This window comes from Stylophora pistillata, chromosome 8 (assembly GCF_964205215.1).
Source record: "Stylophora pistillata chromosome 8, jaStyPist1.2, whole genome shotgun sequence".
In the NCBI taxonomy this organism is placed as follows: Eukaryota; Metazoa; Cnidaria; class Anthozoa; order Scleractinia; family Pocilloporidae; genus Stylophora; species Stylophora pistillata.
Window position 1 is genome coordinate 6,680,787 of NC_142526.1, and position 18,797 is coordinate 6,699,583.

At 39.5% G+C, this 18,797-nt stretch overlaps 3 protein-coding genes across 3 annotated transcripts; 1 reads left to right on the plus strand and 2 right to left on the minus strand.

Moving 5' to 3' along the window:
• Positions 1–570: 570 nt before the first annotated feature.
• Positions 571–11,806, minus strand: LOC148724696 (cleavage stimulation factor subunit 1-like). Its single transcript, XM_088731362.1, has 13 exons — positions 11,720–11,806; positions 11,330–11,370; positions 10,507–10,623; positions 6,858–6,980; positions 6,453–6,528; positions 5,833–5,912; positions 4,940–4,999; positions 4,232–4,327; positions 3,554–3,586; positions 2,866–2,920; positions 2,407–2,487; positions 1,165–1,245; positions 571–861 (listed from the first exon to the last, which is right to left on the minus strand). Exons 1-13 carry the CDS (start codon positions 11,784–11,786, stop codon positions 755–757), a joined length of 1,017 nt encoding a protein of 338 aa, XP_088587488.1. The 5' UTR covers positions 11,787–11,806; the 3' UTR covers positions 571–754.
• LOC148724697 (uncharacterized) lies at positions 7,364–9,557 on the plus strand. Its single transcript, XM_088730232.1, has 3 exons — positions 7,364–7,570; positions 8,039–8,182; positions 8,689–9,557. The coding sequence occupies exons 1-3, from the start codon at positions 7,364–7,366 to the stop codon at positions 8,716–8,718; spliced, it is 381 nt and encodes a 126-aa protein (XP_088586358.1). The 3' UTR covers positions 8,719–9,557.
• Positions 11,807–12,207: 401 nt separating the features above from the next.
• LOC148724698 (uncharacterized) lies at positions 12,208–17,856 on the minus strand. The gene is given in 3 exon segments (XM_088731363.1): positions 12,208–14,135; positions 14,929–15,458; positions 17,769–17,856. Coding segments are annotated over 3 exon segments (1,500 nt in total). The 3' UTR covers positions 12,208–13,253.
• Positions 17,857–18,797: the final 941 nt, after the last annotated feature.

Genomic DNA, 18,797 nt, shown 5'->3' on the forward strand with positions numbered 1-18,797 from the left:
TCTTTTCTTCTGATATAAGGTCTTACAACCAAAATATTATTGAAATTTTTTGTTCTTGGAATTCATTATACTAAAGTTTTTAATAATATCTAAACAATAGCTGTGATGGAAAGCTGATATCTTCGTCAAGATGATTATTTTGGCTTTCAATTGTGCGACCTAAATTATGAATCAGTTTTCTCAATTTTGCCAAAACGTTACCTACACTTTGAAGACATAAGTTCATATACTGAACCGCAACTTAAATAGTTGTAATAATAGTAATAGTAACAATAAAGAGAACAATGTTAAAAGCAATTGAGAGAGTCGTAAAACCAAAACTAAAGTAGTCGCAAGAAAATAACTTTAAGAAACTTCAAAGCAAAACCGACCAAGCCGCTAAAAGCGCGGGAAAACGCGGGCGACCAAATCGACGATATTTTTACTTTTGTGTCTGATTGGTTGAGAGATTTGCGAGAGTTTCGGGGCCAATCACAGTGCAGAGTAAGGTAACAACAAAGCAATCGCGGATTCACTTTCTACACTCTATTAAAAATTGCTCTGATATTAATCATAAATAAAACAAACACGTTAAATGGCGCTAGATTTTATTTCAAAGTCTTACAGATTAAATAGAGCCGAACGAGAAGGGTGAATCTCTGAAAGATTTAAGCAGAAACTGAGCTTGACAATAGATTTACATTTGCATTGAAGATCGGTTTAAGGAACACGAATTCTAAGCTATTTCTTTCAATGCGATCGGTGGAGGAAATCCTTATACTCCCTCACAGTACCAAAACCTTGCTCTGAAGTCATCGCTGCACGAGACAAACGCTGCTCCTGTGGGGGAGTGGGTGATGCAGCGAATATGGTTGTTGTGACCTAAAGAAAGGACATGTATACCACAGGAATATTAGCGCATTCAGTCCCAGTCCCAGAGTTAAGTTTCACCCTCGTAATGATGATTCCACTTGGCTGGTCTTTTCAACGTCATGTGGGGCGCACGTGAAATGACCGAGCTTTTTATGTGTACTAGTTTCATAACGTGGTCTTAATAAAAAACGAAATGGTTTTCCATGTTGCGGATGGTTATCATTAAATGCGTGACACATGAACAAAGACACGCAAAACGAGGCCTCTACTACCATACTTTTCACAGGAACAAAAAAACCATTTTATTTGTACCTGAACTGAGAGTTTTCTGCAACTCTGTCGACCTCGTGTCCCAGCATGCTATACTGTTATTCGATTCGTCTGCTGCAATCACTATTAAAATTAAGTAGGTTGAAAATTTAGCAAAACAAAATCGCAACGCTCTATCAAGACCTTCCTCTCCAAGGAGCCCTTCTTGAGTGAATCCCCTCTCAAATGAGCTCTCTCTCTCAGCCACACTAAATAGTCCCCACCTCTCATAAGCCCCCTCTCTTCGAGCCCCCTCGCTTAAAAGCCTCCTGTCTGGGGAACTCCTCTCCTAATGGCCCCTTTTCTCATAAAGTTCCCTTTCTGATAAGCCCCCTATCTAATGAGCCCACACTCTGATATTCACCTTCCTATCATTCCCCCCCCCCCACTCCAACTAGTCCTCTCTCTTGCCCCCTCTCCAAAAAGCATCCCCTCACTAAGAAGCTCCCCCTTAATAATAAGTTCCCCTTTTCTTAAAAGCTTTCTCTCTCTAACAAGCTCCCCCTCTGTAATTATCTCCCCTCTTTTGTAGGTACCCCTCTCTGGCGATAAGACCCTCTGCCTTACAAGCTCCCCTCTCTCCTATAGACTCCCCCTCTCTAGTTATCTCCCCTTTGTAGTAAGTGCCCTCTCTAATAAGCCCTTTTCTCTCGTATCCCCTCTTATCTAATAAGCTCCTCCCTCTTTGTCTTGTTTGAATGTGTAACTGTCTAGGTTAGATATTAGTGACGTTTCTGTCAGATCGTAGTTCAGAACCTCGTGCGTCTTTACTAGTAGTCTGTGTGTACCGTCTAAGTTTGCGTTCTTGAAGTTTATTGCGTTCGTTGCAAAGTCTTTGGATCTTGCGTATATAACTACTCAGGCGTACAGAGAGGACAATCGGTAAGCACGTGTTTCTACCTTTCTTAGCTTCATTTCGTCGGTTATTTCTAGTCTAGTTGTTTTGCCGTTTCCTGCGTTCGTGTTTTTATCACATCCAATAATTGTTCGGCTCTGTCCTTTAATGTCGCTTAGACCAGATATTTTCGCTTGTATTTTAGTTTGACGGTTTTGAGCATTGGTACATTGTAATAATGATAATTCATTGGAAATCAACACGAAGTTCAAGGCTCTTAATCAGTGCTTCGAGGTCCTTATTTCTAATTCTGAACTTGCGGTTATCGCGCCTGGAGTCAGTTACAGAATGTTTCCAGTACTTATTATATAGATCCTAAAAAACAACAAACATTATCAAACTGGACTCACAAAAATCCTCGGTGTGGTTGAAAACAATCTGTGTCCTGTAGTTCGACATTGTGGCGCCCATGTACATGCTTAGAGCCTTTCCTAAAATAAAATTGAACGAATTAAAACAGTCTTTGTCGGTGTATAACTGACTGTTGATGCTGAAGTAAAGGCACATTCTGTACTCCTTGTAAAAGTTCACCATTGACACACTAACACTAGTATTTATATTCTCCACAGTATTTTCTCTATATTTCCTGTGGTAATGCTTAGGAGAACTTGTTTAACAATCAGGAGCTTTTTACAGTAAATTGGTGATCATTTCCATTATTCTCACAATCTTTACATTTGATTCAAGGACGATACTGTAAGGAGAAATTAGAAGCCAGTCCCTCTCAGGGGTTGAAAGATTATTAAGGTAGAATCGCAATAAAAAACAAACTAAAAACAAGTAAAAGTTAATCGTTTCGAGTTTATTACCAGTAGAGAGTTCCCATAGATACACACGAGAATCTTTTCCACTTGAAACAATATACTGCAAGAGAGTAAAGAGTACTGACTTGTCAAATATTTGTTATTTTCAACATTAGCCTGTTCACGGCTTTCAGCAAGTGGAACGATACGAAATCCATGCAAAGTTGTGAACAGCGTGACAAAGGCAGCAGAGCGAAAACCGAGAGAGGCTTGGATCAAGTCATTCGTTACATGACCAGACCAAAGCCTCCATCGTTTTTCCACTCCTCTGCTACCAACGCGCCATTTTTTATTGCGCTTTGTTTAAATTCCTGAATGCCTGGAGCAGTCTACACAGACACGAGCTGAAATTATACCACTAGCTTTCAAGTAAGCATTTGTTACGTATGATGCACGATCCTCGTAGTAGAGAGCGGCTTTTATGCAATAGCGAAAAATCAGACCTGAAAAAATCAGGCCTGTACGGGATTCGAACCACTGACCTCTGCGATACTAGCGCAGCATTCTACCAATTGAGCTAACAAGCCAACTGGGAGCAGGCCGTTAAGTTGATTCGTAATAAACCCGTGATGAAAAATATATGAACTTCAAAATATATGAACTTCATATATTCATCGTATAAGCATTTGTTGTTAGAAAAAATATCTTAAGTGCAATTGAACGAAGTAAGAAACCATAATTTTTTTCTTCTTACCTTTCCGTTTTGAGAAAAACAAACTGAATACACCTGCAGCAGAAAACACCATCTTAGTAATTCGTACAAAGTCCTCTACACTACTAACGTCTCCATCCTGGTTTGCCTGTAAGTAACTGACAACTTCACTCTGGTGTGCCTGCACATAACTACCCTCTCCATCCTTGTGTGCCTGCACATAACTACCCCCTCGACCCTGGTGTACCTGCACATAACTACACTTGCACCTTGACCTACCTATATATAACTACCCTCTCCACCCTGGTGTACCTCTACATAACTACTCCATGCACCTTGATGTACCTATACATAACTACCCTCTCCACCCTGGTGTACCTCTACATAACTACTCCGTGCACCTTGATGTACCTATAGATAACTACCCTCTCCACCCTAGTATGCCAGACATAACTAACCTCTTCACCCTTGTGTGTCAGTCTAAAACTAACCCCTCCACCCTGGTGTTTGTACAAAACCAACCCCTCCACCCTGGTGTGTTTGTACAAAATTTACCTCTCCACCTTAGTGTGTTTGTATATAGCTAACCTCTCCATCGCGATGTGTTTGGACAAAACTAACCTCTCCACCCTGGTGTGTTTGTACATAACTAACCTCTCAAATCTGGTGTGCCTCTACAAAACTAAAATCTCCACTTTGGTGTGCCTGTACATGACTAACCTCACCACTTTTGTGTGCCTGTACATAACTAACCTCTCCACCCTGGTGTGCCTGTTCAAATGTTGCAATACATCGATTGCTGACTCCATCCCAGATCTACAGCAAATGAAGACATGTGTTATCGTGTGTCAAGTTATTGACAACAAAAATAAGGAAATATTTTCAACGTAATATTCATAATAATATGACCCACATGGTCCTCCTGCAGACAATCGTAAAGAAAGCCATAATGAAAGCTGACGTGTGTGCGACAGGGTGCGAGCCAGTCCGGAAAAGGTGGACCGGCCCCACACTTGCGTGGCTCTTTTGCATCTTCCGAGTTACAAAGAATCACACAAGCCATTAAGTGACTACGTCTTAAAAGTCATGAACTGTTTTGGTAAAACTCAAAACAGAACGGTAATTCAACAGGATACTCGTAATTAATAAGCTTTGTGTTGGAAGAGTCGCGAGGTTTTCTTTTCCCTAACTTAGATTTCCTTTTACAAATTGCCATGAGTGTTTTAATTTCCTCTCTCTTTTTTTCCCCGGGACGGTTGTGGAGTTTCTTATGTTTTCCTTCGCGCGGGTAAATTGGCGCGCAGACGTCAAACTTACTCCCCTCGCGCATGCCCTGTGTTTGACTGACATGTTCTCTATAAAACACCTTAAACATTTTCAATAATTGCACATGCGCAAAGCTTTCACCACTGTGTTGGTACCACCTACCTTTATTGATCCATCCTTGCTACAAGATGCATAAAGATTAGCTGATGCAGAATATTGCACCTACAATTGATGAACGAAGCCCTGTTAACCCTTTACACCCTCACATCATGATTAGTACGCATATTCTCTACACTGTTCTCCATACATTTCCTAACGAGCTCACAAGGACAATTTAGTCAACAATCAAGAGCTTTTTAGATGGTGATCATTTCCTTTATTCTCGTGACCTTAATGTGTGATTCAGCTGTGAAATTGTGAGGAGAAATGAAATGCTAGTCACTCTAGGGGTTCAAGGGTCAATCTTACATTCCGAATAACAAGGGCATGGACACTCTAGAATTACACGTATATCGTTTGTTTTACAGTTTACTAGTATTTAGATGATTCTCAACCTCGTGCTGCCCCAGAAATCAGAATTCACTGTAAATTGAATAAATTTCTTTTTCTCTCCAGTTGGAAGCAGCATTAAGAATTGTGTTGCAAGTAAGGCTATGTTTTGTCTGTAAGAAATTGGATGCACAGGACCAGTTGTTTTTACTACCCTGGGGGGGGGGGATTTTGTGGTCCTTGGTTTTGGTGGGGAGCGGAGGGGGAATCAGTCGTCATCAACAGAATATAAACGGGTGGGGCTATGTAAAATTTACAGTCAATTCACTGCGTATGACTTTGAGGGGGGGGGCATCATAGGAATGTCACATAACCTTACAGGGTGATTGAGTAAGACATCGTGACACAACGAAAATCTAACTACTCCCCCCTCCGTCCCCCCTGGGCGATAACTAATGACCAGTCCCTGGGCTAAGAGTGTCTGATGGGTAACAAATGTAGAGTAAGAGTTCTTGTTAACAGCTCACCGGTGTGATGAAATTTTTAAAAAATAAAATTAATCATACCATATTAATAGATCCTGTGTGATATTCACGAGGGTTTGCCGGTACAAAACACTGCCCCGTGTTTGTATCATAAAGACGAACTGTAAAAAAAAAACGAAATGCAAAACGATTAATATGTTTAGAGTGGATGAATGACAGCATACTCCTGCAAGAACAGGATATAAGAAGAATCCATTATCAGCTCTAATATGAAAAAAAAAAAAAATTCTTATGAAGAATGCCATCGAATGTGTCCGAAAAGAGTTCTTTTTTGGAAAGGATCATCTTGTAAATTAGTTTGATTACATTAAGTCAGAATAAAATGTTTCAAGACATGCTACAAACGAAGGCCAAAGAACTTATTTTTTTTTTTTTAATCTTGATGGTCAAATCGCACTCAGTAAGACTTTCACTGCTCTTTGAATTTGACTACGAGTAATCTCGTACCCAGATCCTACCATGTAATAAACGCAGAGGGTCTGGGTATGAGAAAACACTACGCGACTACTGCTTATCGGTCATAACACAATTAACAAAAATTCAGTACACTAATTTACAGCAATTTTCTTCTCCGTGATTTCGTGTGACGGAAAAGGACGGGCTGCTTGTAGTCTGGGATTAAATAGGAAAAAAGAACTCACTGGTTGGGTGCTCTGTGCCAACAAGAATGAAATCTCCTGTGGGATGAAACGACATGGATGTTACAACCTCGGCTTCCTGAAAGAAAAACAGATCGTAACTTTCAGTTTTTAGCAACCTCAAATAATTTAAAACTATCTTTTGCACAATGCGTATAAGTTAATAGGTTGCTTCAGTAGTAGACTCAGCGGAGGGGGACTCAAGGGGAGGGGAGTGAAAGGGGGAGGGGAGTGAAAGGGGGAGGGGAGGGGAGTGAGTCTATGCCTTCCTTCCCGTGAGACCTATACTTATAGTGTTCGTTCAATAAAACTTTACGACCTCCTCCCTTCACCTCCATGAAAAACTCCTAGATCCAATTCAGATATCAGTTACTGAATAGTTTATGAAATGTTCAGAATGTAGCTTACCTGAAGGGAACGATATGCCTTTTTCACGGAGGGTTTGGAGATATCGAACAGTTTAACTGTGCAGTCTTTACTGCCAGATGCCAAGACCAAAGCGCTGGGATGAAATTCAACAGCTGTAACTTCCTGAAACAAAATAAAAACAGTAGTGTAATACATCCGGCACTCTAATGACAACAATAACAATCAAGATAAGGATCGCGTTAACGATAATGATAAAAGAGAGATTAAGCAACTCCTTTATGTGAAACGGCAAACGTCAGCTTGCCCTTTCACGTTTCATGTAAAATGGCGTGAACCTTGCGGCTTTAGCTTCGCGTGAGCTCTCGTCATGGTAGATTTGAAGGCGCCCTTGTATGACTTACAAGAGACAATTCCCGTTCCCTTTTTCCGCCAATTAACTTCTACTCGGTGAGAGAAAAAGTGAAGAAAATCTCCCGCACACGACAAACGCAAAACAGGTTACTTTCCCGTTGAAACGACGAAGCGCAACCGGCGAACGTGAAAAAATGGCGGGGAAAAACAAGGTCACGTGGTCACTCTTGCCATTCACGTTTCACGTAGACGCGGAGCTAAATATGCTGACGAGCACAAAGGCCTTTTGCAACAAACTGTCACGTGACCGATTTTCCCTTGGCAACGCCATACTGGAGGGCAAGCCATTTAGTCTTTCCTTGACAACCAACAAAGGGCGAGTTGGCGGAGGGGATACAAAGGTAAGGTTAAAGGTCTTTTAAGGCGTTTGTTTGTTATGATGTCACAAGAAAACAACAGGAAAATATCTCTTTGAAATTTTTACATACAACTGAACTAGTCTCGGACTGAAATCAGTCACTAGAGGCCGAGTTTCAGACTCGTGAAGTTTTAGCATGGTCAGTCTCGTTTGAAGTGATAGCGATGGCGGCAACGTTACCGAAAAATCCCCGTGATTCATTCGACTTTATTGCTATCTTACACGGATATTTAAGCCTTTAGAATGAAAATATTGAGTGATAGTTTCGTTTGAATTTCAGTGAGAATAGCCTTGCATCATATGGCGCCTGCTGGTAGCCAAGCTCTTTCGACCGAATCACGACCGAGTTTCTGTTGGATGGAGGCTTCTCGCTCACAACAAAAATGCTAGCATATTTGATTGCAGTCTCGTTGTTCAGGGTGAACTCGAATAATTTTTCTTATATTCACAGGTGTGGAGTCCAGAGATTCAAGCAAGTTTCCTGATATTTCTTTCGCAGAAGTTGAAAGTTTTGCTCAGAAGGCGTCGCGATGCGAACATACCAGGAAAGCCTACAAGTTTTTCGCTGAACCTGGCTCCCTTCATGATAAGAAACGTAAGTAAAATCTGGGATATGCTAACTTCTGTGTGCAAATATAAGCTTAAATAAAGTCGTCGGGTGTTTCTTAATATTAAGGTGGAGGAAATCCTCTGGAGGAAATGACTACAAAATAAAAAATATATATATTTAAGTGGTGATCAGCACCTAAACTGAACTGTATTTAAGCTTATATAAAGCTATAATGTTGAGATCAAAATACCAAGAAAATTTCACAACATTGAAAATGAAAATTTGTCCAGAATTAACAAGAATATTGTTTTGTTTAGGTAAAGTATATAATTAAGTTGGAGATATTTGCCGTTCTAAGTTAAACAATAGCCTGTTTTTTAAATTTGTGGTTGAGATAATACAGTGCATGCAACCAAGAAAGATGAATGCTAGTTAATTAAGCTTTCAGTAGATGAGAGTTTACAAAATGAATTTTTCAGTTTAGTTAACATTATTGCAGTGTTTTCTGGACAAAAGCATTACTAAGCTAATTTTTTTTTCGTTTTTTGCAGTTCAATATTCTGCTAACCAGGTCAAAGTAACATCAAAGTGATAATAAACCCTTGGTCACCATGGCTTAGTTGCTCACGAGATAGGAAAGTGTATGACAGCTCAGCGGGGGGGAACGGTTACCTCCCATTTGGACTTTTCGAAACCAAAGTTGTCAAGGGAAGGCTCAACTGATTTTGATGGAGTACCTCATATTTACAAAAACCCTGTTGCCAAGCAGCTGTCACTGAAGAGAAACCATGAATACTATTACCAATGGAATGACTTTTTCAGTTATATCAATGAGACAACTTTCTTCTGTGAAAGAATTTATTATGATGCAGAATTTTTTCAGATTGCCAAAGATAATGTGGATGCCTTCTTTTTTTATTTTTACTTGAATAGGAACCTTGAAATGTGCAAAGTCCTAATAATTCATGTTTCAAGTACATACTAGCTAGTATTATTATTACAACTACAACAACAACTTATTTGTATCCAGAATCAACTTAAAATAAATTAAATGAACAACAATAAGTTGGTTAGGCATGTACAAGCTCAAGTGCATTGTCCTCAAGACTTGATTCTGCAGTAATCTATTACTGTCTCAAGGTTTTGTAATGCTTAGAACTCTGATTAAGATGTTTTCTTTTGTTTCGTTTTCTCAATACAAAGAAGCTGCATTAACACATACTACTGAAGACAGATATTTACACTCTTAGAAGATTTTATTACCACTAATGTTTTTAAGGGGGAAGAAAAAAAATTGAAGTCTTTGCATGGATTGAATAAAATTCACCAATTACAGATATAGATGTTTAATAATGAACTGTTGTGTCTTCAAGAAACATGTTTGCAGTTGTACAATGAAATAAAAAATCATCTTGGCAAATTTCTTGAAACTATACTCCCTTAAAAGTATTGGTCAATATCTAACCAAAGGTTATTCAGTGAAACAAAAATTTTTTCTTGTTGCATGCCCTTTAATAGCCTAAGGCATAGCCTGGATTTATCACAGCATTGAGCAATATTGTTTATACACTATCTAATACCTTTGACAGAACTATGGTTGTAGGCTTTCCACAATGTTTACCTTAAAGTAAAGTGGGCTCACTGTGTATCTCTCATGTATTTTATCTATCCTTCTGCTGATGACATTATCAGTGGTCCCTGGAAGTTCACTAATAAGCAAACTACTGTGTAACCATCTCTAAGCTCTTTCTTGGAGTGTGGCGGAAATCTGCGAAACAATAACTTATTTTCACGGTCGTAGCACTTATCTGCATTGCAACCGGGAACACAGCAATGAAATTTACTCATCGTGACCACCGTTGCAAGTTGCTTTAGGTAAACTTGTCAGTTCTTAACCTGCTCGCATACATTAAATTAAAAAAATCCAGTGAAAACCCTAAAACCAAACCTCCACATGAAAAAAGCGATCAAGTCGAATTATTACAATGTAATCAAGGAGATTTTTCGGTTAGGTCGCTGCCATTGATATCGCTTCAAGCGAGTACGTGCTAGAACTTCACGAGTCTGAAACCTGGCTTTCACTGATTGATTTCAGTCCAAGACCATTTCAGTTGTATGCAAAAATTCTAGAGAGATATTATCTTATTGTTTTCTTGTGACATCACGACAAACAAACGCCTTAAAAGACCTTTAACTTTACCTTTGTATCCACTTCGCCCACTCGCGCTTTGTTGGTTGTCAAGGAAAGACTGAATGGCTTGCCCTCCAGTATGGCGTTGCCAAGGGAAAATCGGTCACGTGACGGTTTGTTGCAAAAGGCCTATTACGATAGAAATAATAAGCTTATTCTCAGCGCGTTAGTGACGTACATCCATATGGTCGTAAAGAGTCCTGATAACTGGATGATTTTCTAAATTGGTGCCAGCTCCTTGATCCTGTGTTTGTGGCATCGTGTTTTTTGCAACCATTCTCTCGACATCTAACACCTGCAAGAAATAACCCGGAGAAAGCACAGAGATAAAACGCGACCAACATTCAAACTGTGCTACACTGTATTTGCACACTTTTCAGTCATTCATTTCAATAGCTGCTTTACATTTTCACATTGGAAGAAATTAATTATCTTAAGGTCTTTATAGAAGATTGTCAAATTAAGATTCATTTAAGTGGGAATTGAGGACGAATGGTGCTAGGTGCGCTGAACTCCGCGTTGAGAGGTCCTGGTTCTAGCCCAGTGCTAGGCACTCTAGGCACTCTCTTTAAAGGAAATGAGTGAAAACGCAGGCACACGAAAAGCCGTGGGGAACTAGCAAAAAAGGCCATCACCGTGACAACTGCAACTGCTGTCCGTTGTTTTTCGGCTCTTTCTCGAGTCTCGATTTACTGAGGGCCAAGAACAAACCTATCTAAAATCTTTTTTTGTTTTTGTCATCATGATGAAGCTCAAAACAAAATGGTAAACCAACTGTGGATATCAATGTTTACATAAGCTTTGTAGGAAAGTCTTGAGTTTTCCTTTTCCCAATTTTTCTTTCCTTTTGTTTATATTTCTAAGAACGTTTCAATTTTGGTCGCATATTTTACGTCACAGCAGTTGTTTGAAATTGGCGCCGTTGGCCAAAATTGATCTCCGACCTTGCACACGCCAGATGTTTGACCGATGTGTTTCATGTTAATTTTATAACAACATACCTTGATGGACGCATCCACTGAGCCTGTGGCTATCAATCGACCTAAAACAGATTAACGAAACATGTAACTTAATCATGGTCATTTTTCACTGAAGGGAGCCTAAATTCAGCGTCCTGACTTAAAGGGATACTTCAAAATCATGTTTCCGAGTAAGGACTGGAACCTATCATCATTTTTCCGGTAAAGTCAGTGAAAAATAATAATAGGCTTCAGTCCGTTCTCGAAAACCTGATATTGGAGTTTCCATCTAAGTCAAGACACTAAACTCAGGCAACATCTATTTGAAATAATCAAAGTACTAACTACTCTCGATAGCCGGCTTCCGAACGGTAAAATAAAACAAAAAAACCGAAAACGAGCATACGCACCGAAAAATAAACAGAATTTTACCATTTTGACTAAAACTCGCTGTTCGGCAGGGAGCCTTATGTGCTGTTACGTAATATGTTTCGTACATGGCCGCTAGAGGACTGGTAACATGATCTGGAAAGGAATGTCATGTGATAAGTCTCCCAGAATTCTCTCATTGAATGGGAGGTTCCTCTTCATAACATTGGAACACCTTCAGGAGCGCTTTTTTCAGTCCCAATCAGTTCCCCATATTGCAGGTTCCATTGTATAATCATTATATGCGTGACCTACAATGACGGCACCTCCTTGTCTCGTACCTTTCATAGTTGTAAGCTACATTTGCACGGTAGGATCTGGGAACAAGATCAGGCACCCCTCTACATTAGTTCTCAAATGATGACTGCTCTACTTTCCGTCTTAAAACTCACGCTAACAAGCTCCTTCAACATGCGAGGGTATACAGCTATGCAACTTCCAACAAAGGATAACTGCTAGTTTGGTGACCTTAACCCCTTAATGTGAGACAATTATAACACTAGTGTGATTTATTTTCTGATAATAATGAATCATGTAACATTAATCTCAAAATCTGATAAACTATTTTGGTGGATGAAAGCCTAATAAATACTTTACATGACCTTGCTAATCATGACTATGTGCTATATTCCTCATTTAAGATATTTTACAGATCACATTCCAAAAGCTGTTACAGTGAAAGTGAAAAACCAACCGTTAAAAAATGATTTAGTTTTAAATCATCTTTAGAAAGTTCCTTGATGCTTCCATCTCTTTATTTCTGTTATATTTACAGAAAGAAATTATCCTCACTGTTTCTAACTTCAAATGATAATTTTTGATAAGTTAAATCCAAATCTTGACAGAAATTACCTGGGCATTCAGGTAGTGTAAAGCCAAATACTTATGTTACAGTTGATTTCTCCATTTTGAATGTAACAGAGGGTGAAGGGAAACTGACTCAATAAGGGGAAAAAATCTTCAATATAACAGAAAAATATTGCGGCCAGTTAAAAAAAATTAACCCTAACACCCTGAAGTGATTCATTGATAACTTCTCGCTATTGTATCCATGCATTATCCAGCAAAAAAGGAATGAGAATACTCAGACTTATCAGGTAGAAGTTGTTATCTTGATCTAGCACCAAATTCTTGTAATTAATTTGCAAGGAAATGTGTGGCAGCTGGAGGAAGGGGGGATGGGAGGGGGGAGTTAAGAATCAGATTTTGGGAGTTATAGGTTTAATGTTTCCTTTTCTATAGCACAACTAAAACAAGGTATGTCACAGTTTCCACATTATGAAAAGTTGACTTTCATTTTTCAAGTTTGTATTCTTGATTCTGTCTTTTGTGTCTTCTGCATTCTTAATTATCCTTTCTCTTTCCTGGTTAATCATTGCCACTTTTGTAATTTTTGTGTAACTATAATTATTAATAATAGTTATAATCAATAATTAATAAATGATTAATTATAGTCTTCTTCACATAGCATGGAGTTGCTAGTTGTAGAAAATTGTCTTGAAATTTCTTGATGCCAGCTTCTTGAACTCCGATGCCTTCAGTTCTGAACACCTGTCACAACAGGGTTGTTAACATGTACAACATAAATCTGTTGCCCAACCTCCAGTCCTTCAGTTTCAGGTGTCGCCCCCTGGAGCACGACAGAACTACAGGTACCATCAATCAAGCTCTCAAGTGAGAAGGTCTCCACTTCTTCAGAGCTGGAGACAGGTGTCTGCGATGATGAGAGGTAGCTGGAAGAGAGTGCAGAACTCTCCCTGACTGCACGATGAATAGAACTACTGGTGGATGTCCTTGAAACCTGCAGTTCACTGTATTTACTTCTCACAGCAGGTGACAGGCAATTTCGGACACCAGACTGTTTGTTCGATGACTTTTGACTTTGCGTCAGAGCAGCAATTTTTGATGCAACTAAATCAGTTTCAGACACTTTCCTTTCTGAGGATGTTGGAAAACTTGGAGATGAAGTAGATACTGGGGGAGACACATTAAACCTTCTACCATATGAATGTATTAAACTTGGAGATTGCGCATGACCATGTGATTGAGGGGAAGCTTCTCCTGCTGCACTAGATGTTGGCACAGCTGAATTATCAGGCAAACACAATCCAGGATTTTCACTGGAGCCAATTTCCACACTGTCTTCATCTTCATCTCCAGAATCCCCCTGGTCAGGTCGTTTTTCACCATGTTCCAGCCCTTTCAGTAAACACTTCATTCGCTCCTCATGTTTCTTCTTGGATCGCAGATTCTTAAAGTAATCACTGACACACTGTTCAGGTATGGCCAGCTGATTGGCTAAGGTTTGGCGCTTCTCCAACGAAAGGTACTTGCTGCGGTGATAATAATCCTCCATGACAGCCTTGGCTTCTGTGGGTATGTAGCGTCTTCTTTTCCTAAGTGCATCATCAGACAGACCCTAATACCCCCCCAAAAAAACACATCAGCATCAAAATTTATGTCAACTCTCAAAAGTTTACAATTAATCTTCAAGGAGCTTCTCATACTCTAAAAATACCAAAATTAATGATAATTTAAAACCCAATTAACTTAAACCTCAGGGACACAAAGGTGAGAAAAGATAAGATAAGATAATGACTTTATTGTAAGAGGGTAGCACGTAACAGTTTAGGTAAACCTGATAACCCATTGGCCCTCTATAAAGTAATCTAATCGATACATAAAATTAATACAACTGAAAGTAATAATAATTTGATGTATATAGCTTAAAAACCTATTGAAAAGAAAAATACATATGTATATATCCTAAAAATCCATGATAATAAAAACATACTAAAGTATCATCATTCATTTTATAAAAAGTTCATATCACTATTTTGTTTACTAAGTAAATTGTTTATAACTTTCTTTTTCAAGGCTTTGGCATTCTTTAGTTCTTTAAGGTCTTTATCTAGGCTATTCCATTCTTTGATTGATCGTACAGTAAATATTCGCCTACCTTCTGTTTCATTTTTGGAACGGGGACAAGAAATGCAGCAGAAATGCATGTAGAAATGCAGTCTTCAATTACAAAAACTAAATTAGCTTTGGTAGAACTATGCCAGGTTCTCTTTTTTACTTAAACCTGGAGTACATGAATTCTGATACATCTCCTTTGATTAAGAAGAAAGAAAAACCAGAAAGCATCCTCTCCCAGATCAACATGTATTGCACAGCGACTAGTCTGCAGAGCAAATGTGACTTTGGCAAACAAGCCTTTATTAGTTTCTTGGTCAAATTTATAGCCGCTTCTGGTGATAAATCCTTAGGCGTTCAGCCTCTGGTCTCTGAAGGAACTGCCGCATGATCTCAAAATTCATCCAACCCTTGTAGTGTGTATTGTCTTGCGGGCGCAAAAAGTTCTCACCATGTTTGAGTAGTTCAGAGAGATATCCTTGCGATTTGCCCAAGACTGCTTTGGCAAACACCTCTTCAGGAACATTATACTTAACGAGTTCAAGTTTAACTTGTTCACAAATGCTCTCTGTGTCGAGGACACGCCCATTTCCAGTCAAGGACTCTGCTGCTGCAGCGGGCTTCAGAGTTTGGGGAGGCTCTGCGAATTTCTTATCGGAAGTTATTCTTAGAATGTGATTGAGAACCATGCTTGCCGAGGGGGAATCATCTGGTTTTTCCTCTGGATCACTCTCACAATCTTGAGCTACCTTTTGAAGTTCAAGACTGCTAATGAACGACGCATCAGTAGTGGAGTTTTGCCATTCTCCACTTACTTCTTTCCACCCTCAACGGTGATCGTTGGAAGATTTACTAGCAGGTTATGACAGAGATGGACACGCTGGTGGTGGACAACGAGCCAAGGTGGAAGTAGGCGCGAAAGTTGTGTGAAACTTTAATCTGAAATCTGCTGGAAATAAGTTTGAGAGTTATAGGATCATCTTGAAATAGATTTTAAGACTAAACAAAGGGGGTAAAAAAATTGTTTATGGTGGCTAATTTACATTATGAACTCAGTTGATAAAACCAAAGTATCTGGAAAAGGATATAGAGTAGAACAGAAATCTATACAGGATAGCCCCTTCACTGGTATCAACGGGGGTCCTGTTACCCACCCATCCCATACCCACCCATCCCACCCCAGGGGAGGACATCCATCACATAGTAATCTCGTGCGGGGGAAACTAACGTCTTCTACCCCTAACCGTGCAGGAGACGGGACCTCCATTTATTCGTTCCTATCCTAGAAGACTAGAACATCTAACAATTTCTTGATGTTATAGAAAGGTTGGATATTCTGCTCAATTATTTTAAGATCCTGAGTGTTGGTCCGGCCGGGTTTCGAGCCCTCGACCTCTCGCACAATAGTCCAGCGCTCTATCCATTGAGCTAACCGAGCTAACAATTTTTGTATTATTGAGACATTTTCTGTTTCGATGATTAGTTTATTAAAAGTAACACTGACATAATGATTTCATTGAGTCAGACAGTGCTATCCTCCTTTTTGAGTCGTAGGCTGTTTGAAATTGACAGTATTTTTTTTTTAAGTGCAATGAAATAAGCCTCAGTTAGTGAACAAATAGCCCGTAATTGCACTTTTTAAAGTCAAGCACTGATTCAGTATATATAAAAAGATACAAATTAGATATTCAATTTCATTTACTTCTTTTTGCAGATGAATAGAAATTAGGTAGTTTCCCAAAATTCAAATTCATCAATTGCACAGTTACTAGTAATTAATCTGACTCAGTCAGTCTCCCTCATTTCAACTATGATAAGTCAAAACATTTTTCAAACTGGTAAAGCAGTTATTCTACATATACCCCCCCCCCCCCACTCACTCAGACAATCCTAAAGGAAGCCATAACGACAGCTGACGTGGAAGGCTGTCCGACTCCACCACATGCAAACAGCTCTTTTACATCTTTCGAGTTACAAAGAACCACGCAAGCCAGTGAATGCGTTTTAAAAGTCGAGAACCTTTTTGGTGAAACTCCAAACAGAAAATAATTCAACAGGATACTCATAATTCATACGTTTTTCGTTCGAAGAGTCTCGAGTTTTCCTTTTCCCTACTTTAGATTTCCTTTTTACAGATTTCTAAATCTTTTTACAGATTTCTAATTTTCTTTCAAGCGAGATGGTTGATGCATAGAGGTTAGCTGATACGGAATATTGCGCCTTAGAGTATGAAGTACATGTAAAATTGTCAGTTCTGCAACACAAGGATCATTTTCGACCTCACGCGACCCCAGAAATCAAAGTTTTTTGTAAATGAGACATTTATTTTTCTCTCGAGTTGGAAGCAGCATCAATCATTATGTTGTAAGTAAGGAAGTGTTTGGTTCGTAAGAAATGAGCCATAAATTTTCCACCCAGGGAGGGGGCAGGGAATTGTGGGGGGGGGTGTCCACGGCTCTATGGTCTGCACAGGGAACAAGGAGGGGGGGGGGGCGGAAAATCAGTCCCTAAGCAAAGAAAGTCTGAAGAATAACAATTGTGGAGTAAGAGTTCTTCTGAACAGCTGACCCGTGTGATTAGAATTTGTCAGGAATATTATTACACGTACCATACAAATAGATCACGTGAGATATTCGGGAGGGTTTTCCTGTACAAAACATTGCCCGGTGTTTGTACCGTAAAGACGAACTGTAAAAAAGGCGAATCTTTTGATCAGAGATAAGGATATTGGTTTCTTATTTTTAGACTGAGAGTAACTCCCCTTTTTGGCGAAGTCTGTTGCACAAGTAAAAAAAAAAAAATCACATCTCCCCGCAATGTACTAACACCAATTTCTTTTCACTGAGGTTTTTTTTACTCGCGCGACAGACTTCACTGAAAAGAAAGGACTGCTACTAATCTAGAGGTTTCTCAATTTTTTTTGTATCATTTTCATAATCAGTATGAGCTTCTGTGATCAGACATTTCGTCAAGATTTTAGAAAACTTAAACGTAAATTAAAATTATATTTCTTTCAATGTCTCCGGATTCTGGATCTGGAAAATAAGTTTTACTTTTATGTTATTCCTATGCGGCCTACGGATGCTGGGATTGCTCGGAATTTTGTATGGCTCTCGCCCTTTTGGTGAAAGTGTACCTTCAGCCCACTCCTCCTCGATCCTCCCGTTCCTGCCCTTTACACCTCTACATTGATATCCATATTCTCCACACTGATCTCTGTGCATTTCCCGTGGTAACGGCAAGGAAAATTTGTATGATAATCAGGAGCTTCTTACAGTAGATTGGTGATCATTCCCTTTATTCTCATAACCTTTACATTTGATTTAAGGGTGACATTGTCAGGAGAAATTAGAAGCCAGTCATCCTTACGATTTAAAGGGTTCAAAGAGGAAATAGAAAGCAAACGTTTACGAACCACTTTCCTTTCATGATCAGTCCAGGGACCAGAAGCCCAAGAAGCTGCAACGTTCTACTGCAGCACGAAAGTAGAGACCTTTAGATTCGACGACGACTTCGAGGACGAGTGCAAGTTTTGGCCGCGCGAAGGCTCGCACTATTGACTGGCACTCGTAGTCGCTCTCGTCAAATTGCAACATTTAGATTTCGCAACGAGTGCGAGATTTTTGTTTACTTAGTCTCGTTCGCAATGTTAGGTCTCCTATGCCTATTTTTACCTTTTAAAAAATACCTTTTTTGCCAAGGACATCACAGACCCGGTTATCTCTAAGCTGTTCATAAAAACTAAGGTTAAAGAATTATGCAAAACTCACCTTTGCAAACTCGTCGTAGAGAGGACGACTTCTGCGAGAAATCTCGTAGTCGACAACAAGCCGGCGACGAGTTGACCGACTTGCGTGACGGCGTGATGGCTAGTGCGCATGCTCCGTATGCGCGCGCGGAAAATCTCGTACTCGTCCTCGAAGTCGTCGTCGAATCTAAAGGTCTCTAGTAAAGCGGCTGTGAAAGCAGCACTATGTTTCAGCTGTTATCTAAAATGTCCCCAAATTCCATTCTGTTTCAGTCTCGGAATTCGCAAGATTTATTAAAATACCATAAACGGTTCTTGAAGGGGTCTTATTTCTCAGTTTTATTCCTAAGAGAGGAAATTAAACACTGAGCAAACTCACGAGAAGATCACGAGCCCGTTGCGTTTGCGTTCGATATC

Coding starts and splice junctions, on each gene's coding strand:
- LOC148724696 (XM_088731362.1), bottom strand. CDS start 11,786: ATGTACGAAACATATTACGTAACAGCACATAAGGCTCCCTGCCGAACA. Junction 3,587..4,231: donor AGGCACACAAAAGTGGTGAG/GTTAGTCATGTA, acceptor TTTCTGCTGCAG/GTGTATTCAGTTTGTTTTTC. Junction 1,246..2,406: donor CAACCACACCGAGGATTTTT/GTGAGTCCAGTT, acceptor TAATTTTAATAG/TGATTGCAGCAGACGAATCG.
- LOC148724697 (XM_088730232.1), top strand. CDS start 7,364: ATGGCGGGGAAAAACAAGGTCACGTGGTCACTCTTGCCATTCACGTTT. Junction 7,571..8,038: donor TTGGCGGAGGGGATACAAAG/GTAAGGTTAAAG, acceptor TTATATTCACAG/GTGTGGAGTCCAGAGATTCA. Junction 8,183..8,688: donor CTCCCTTCATGATAAGAAAC/GTAAGTAAAATC, acceptor CGTTTTTTGCAG/TTCAATATTCTGCTAACCAG.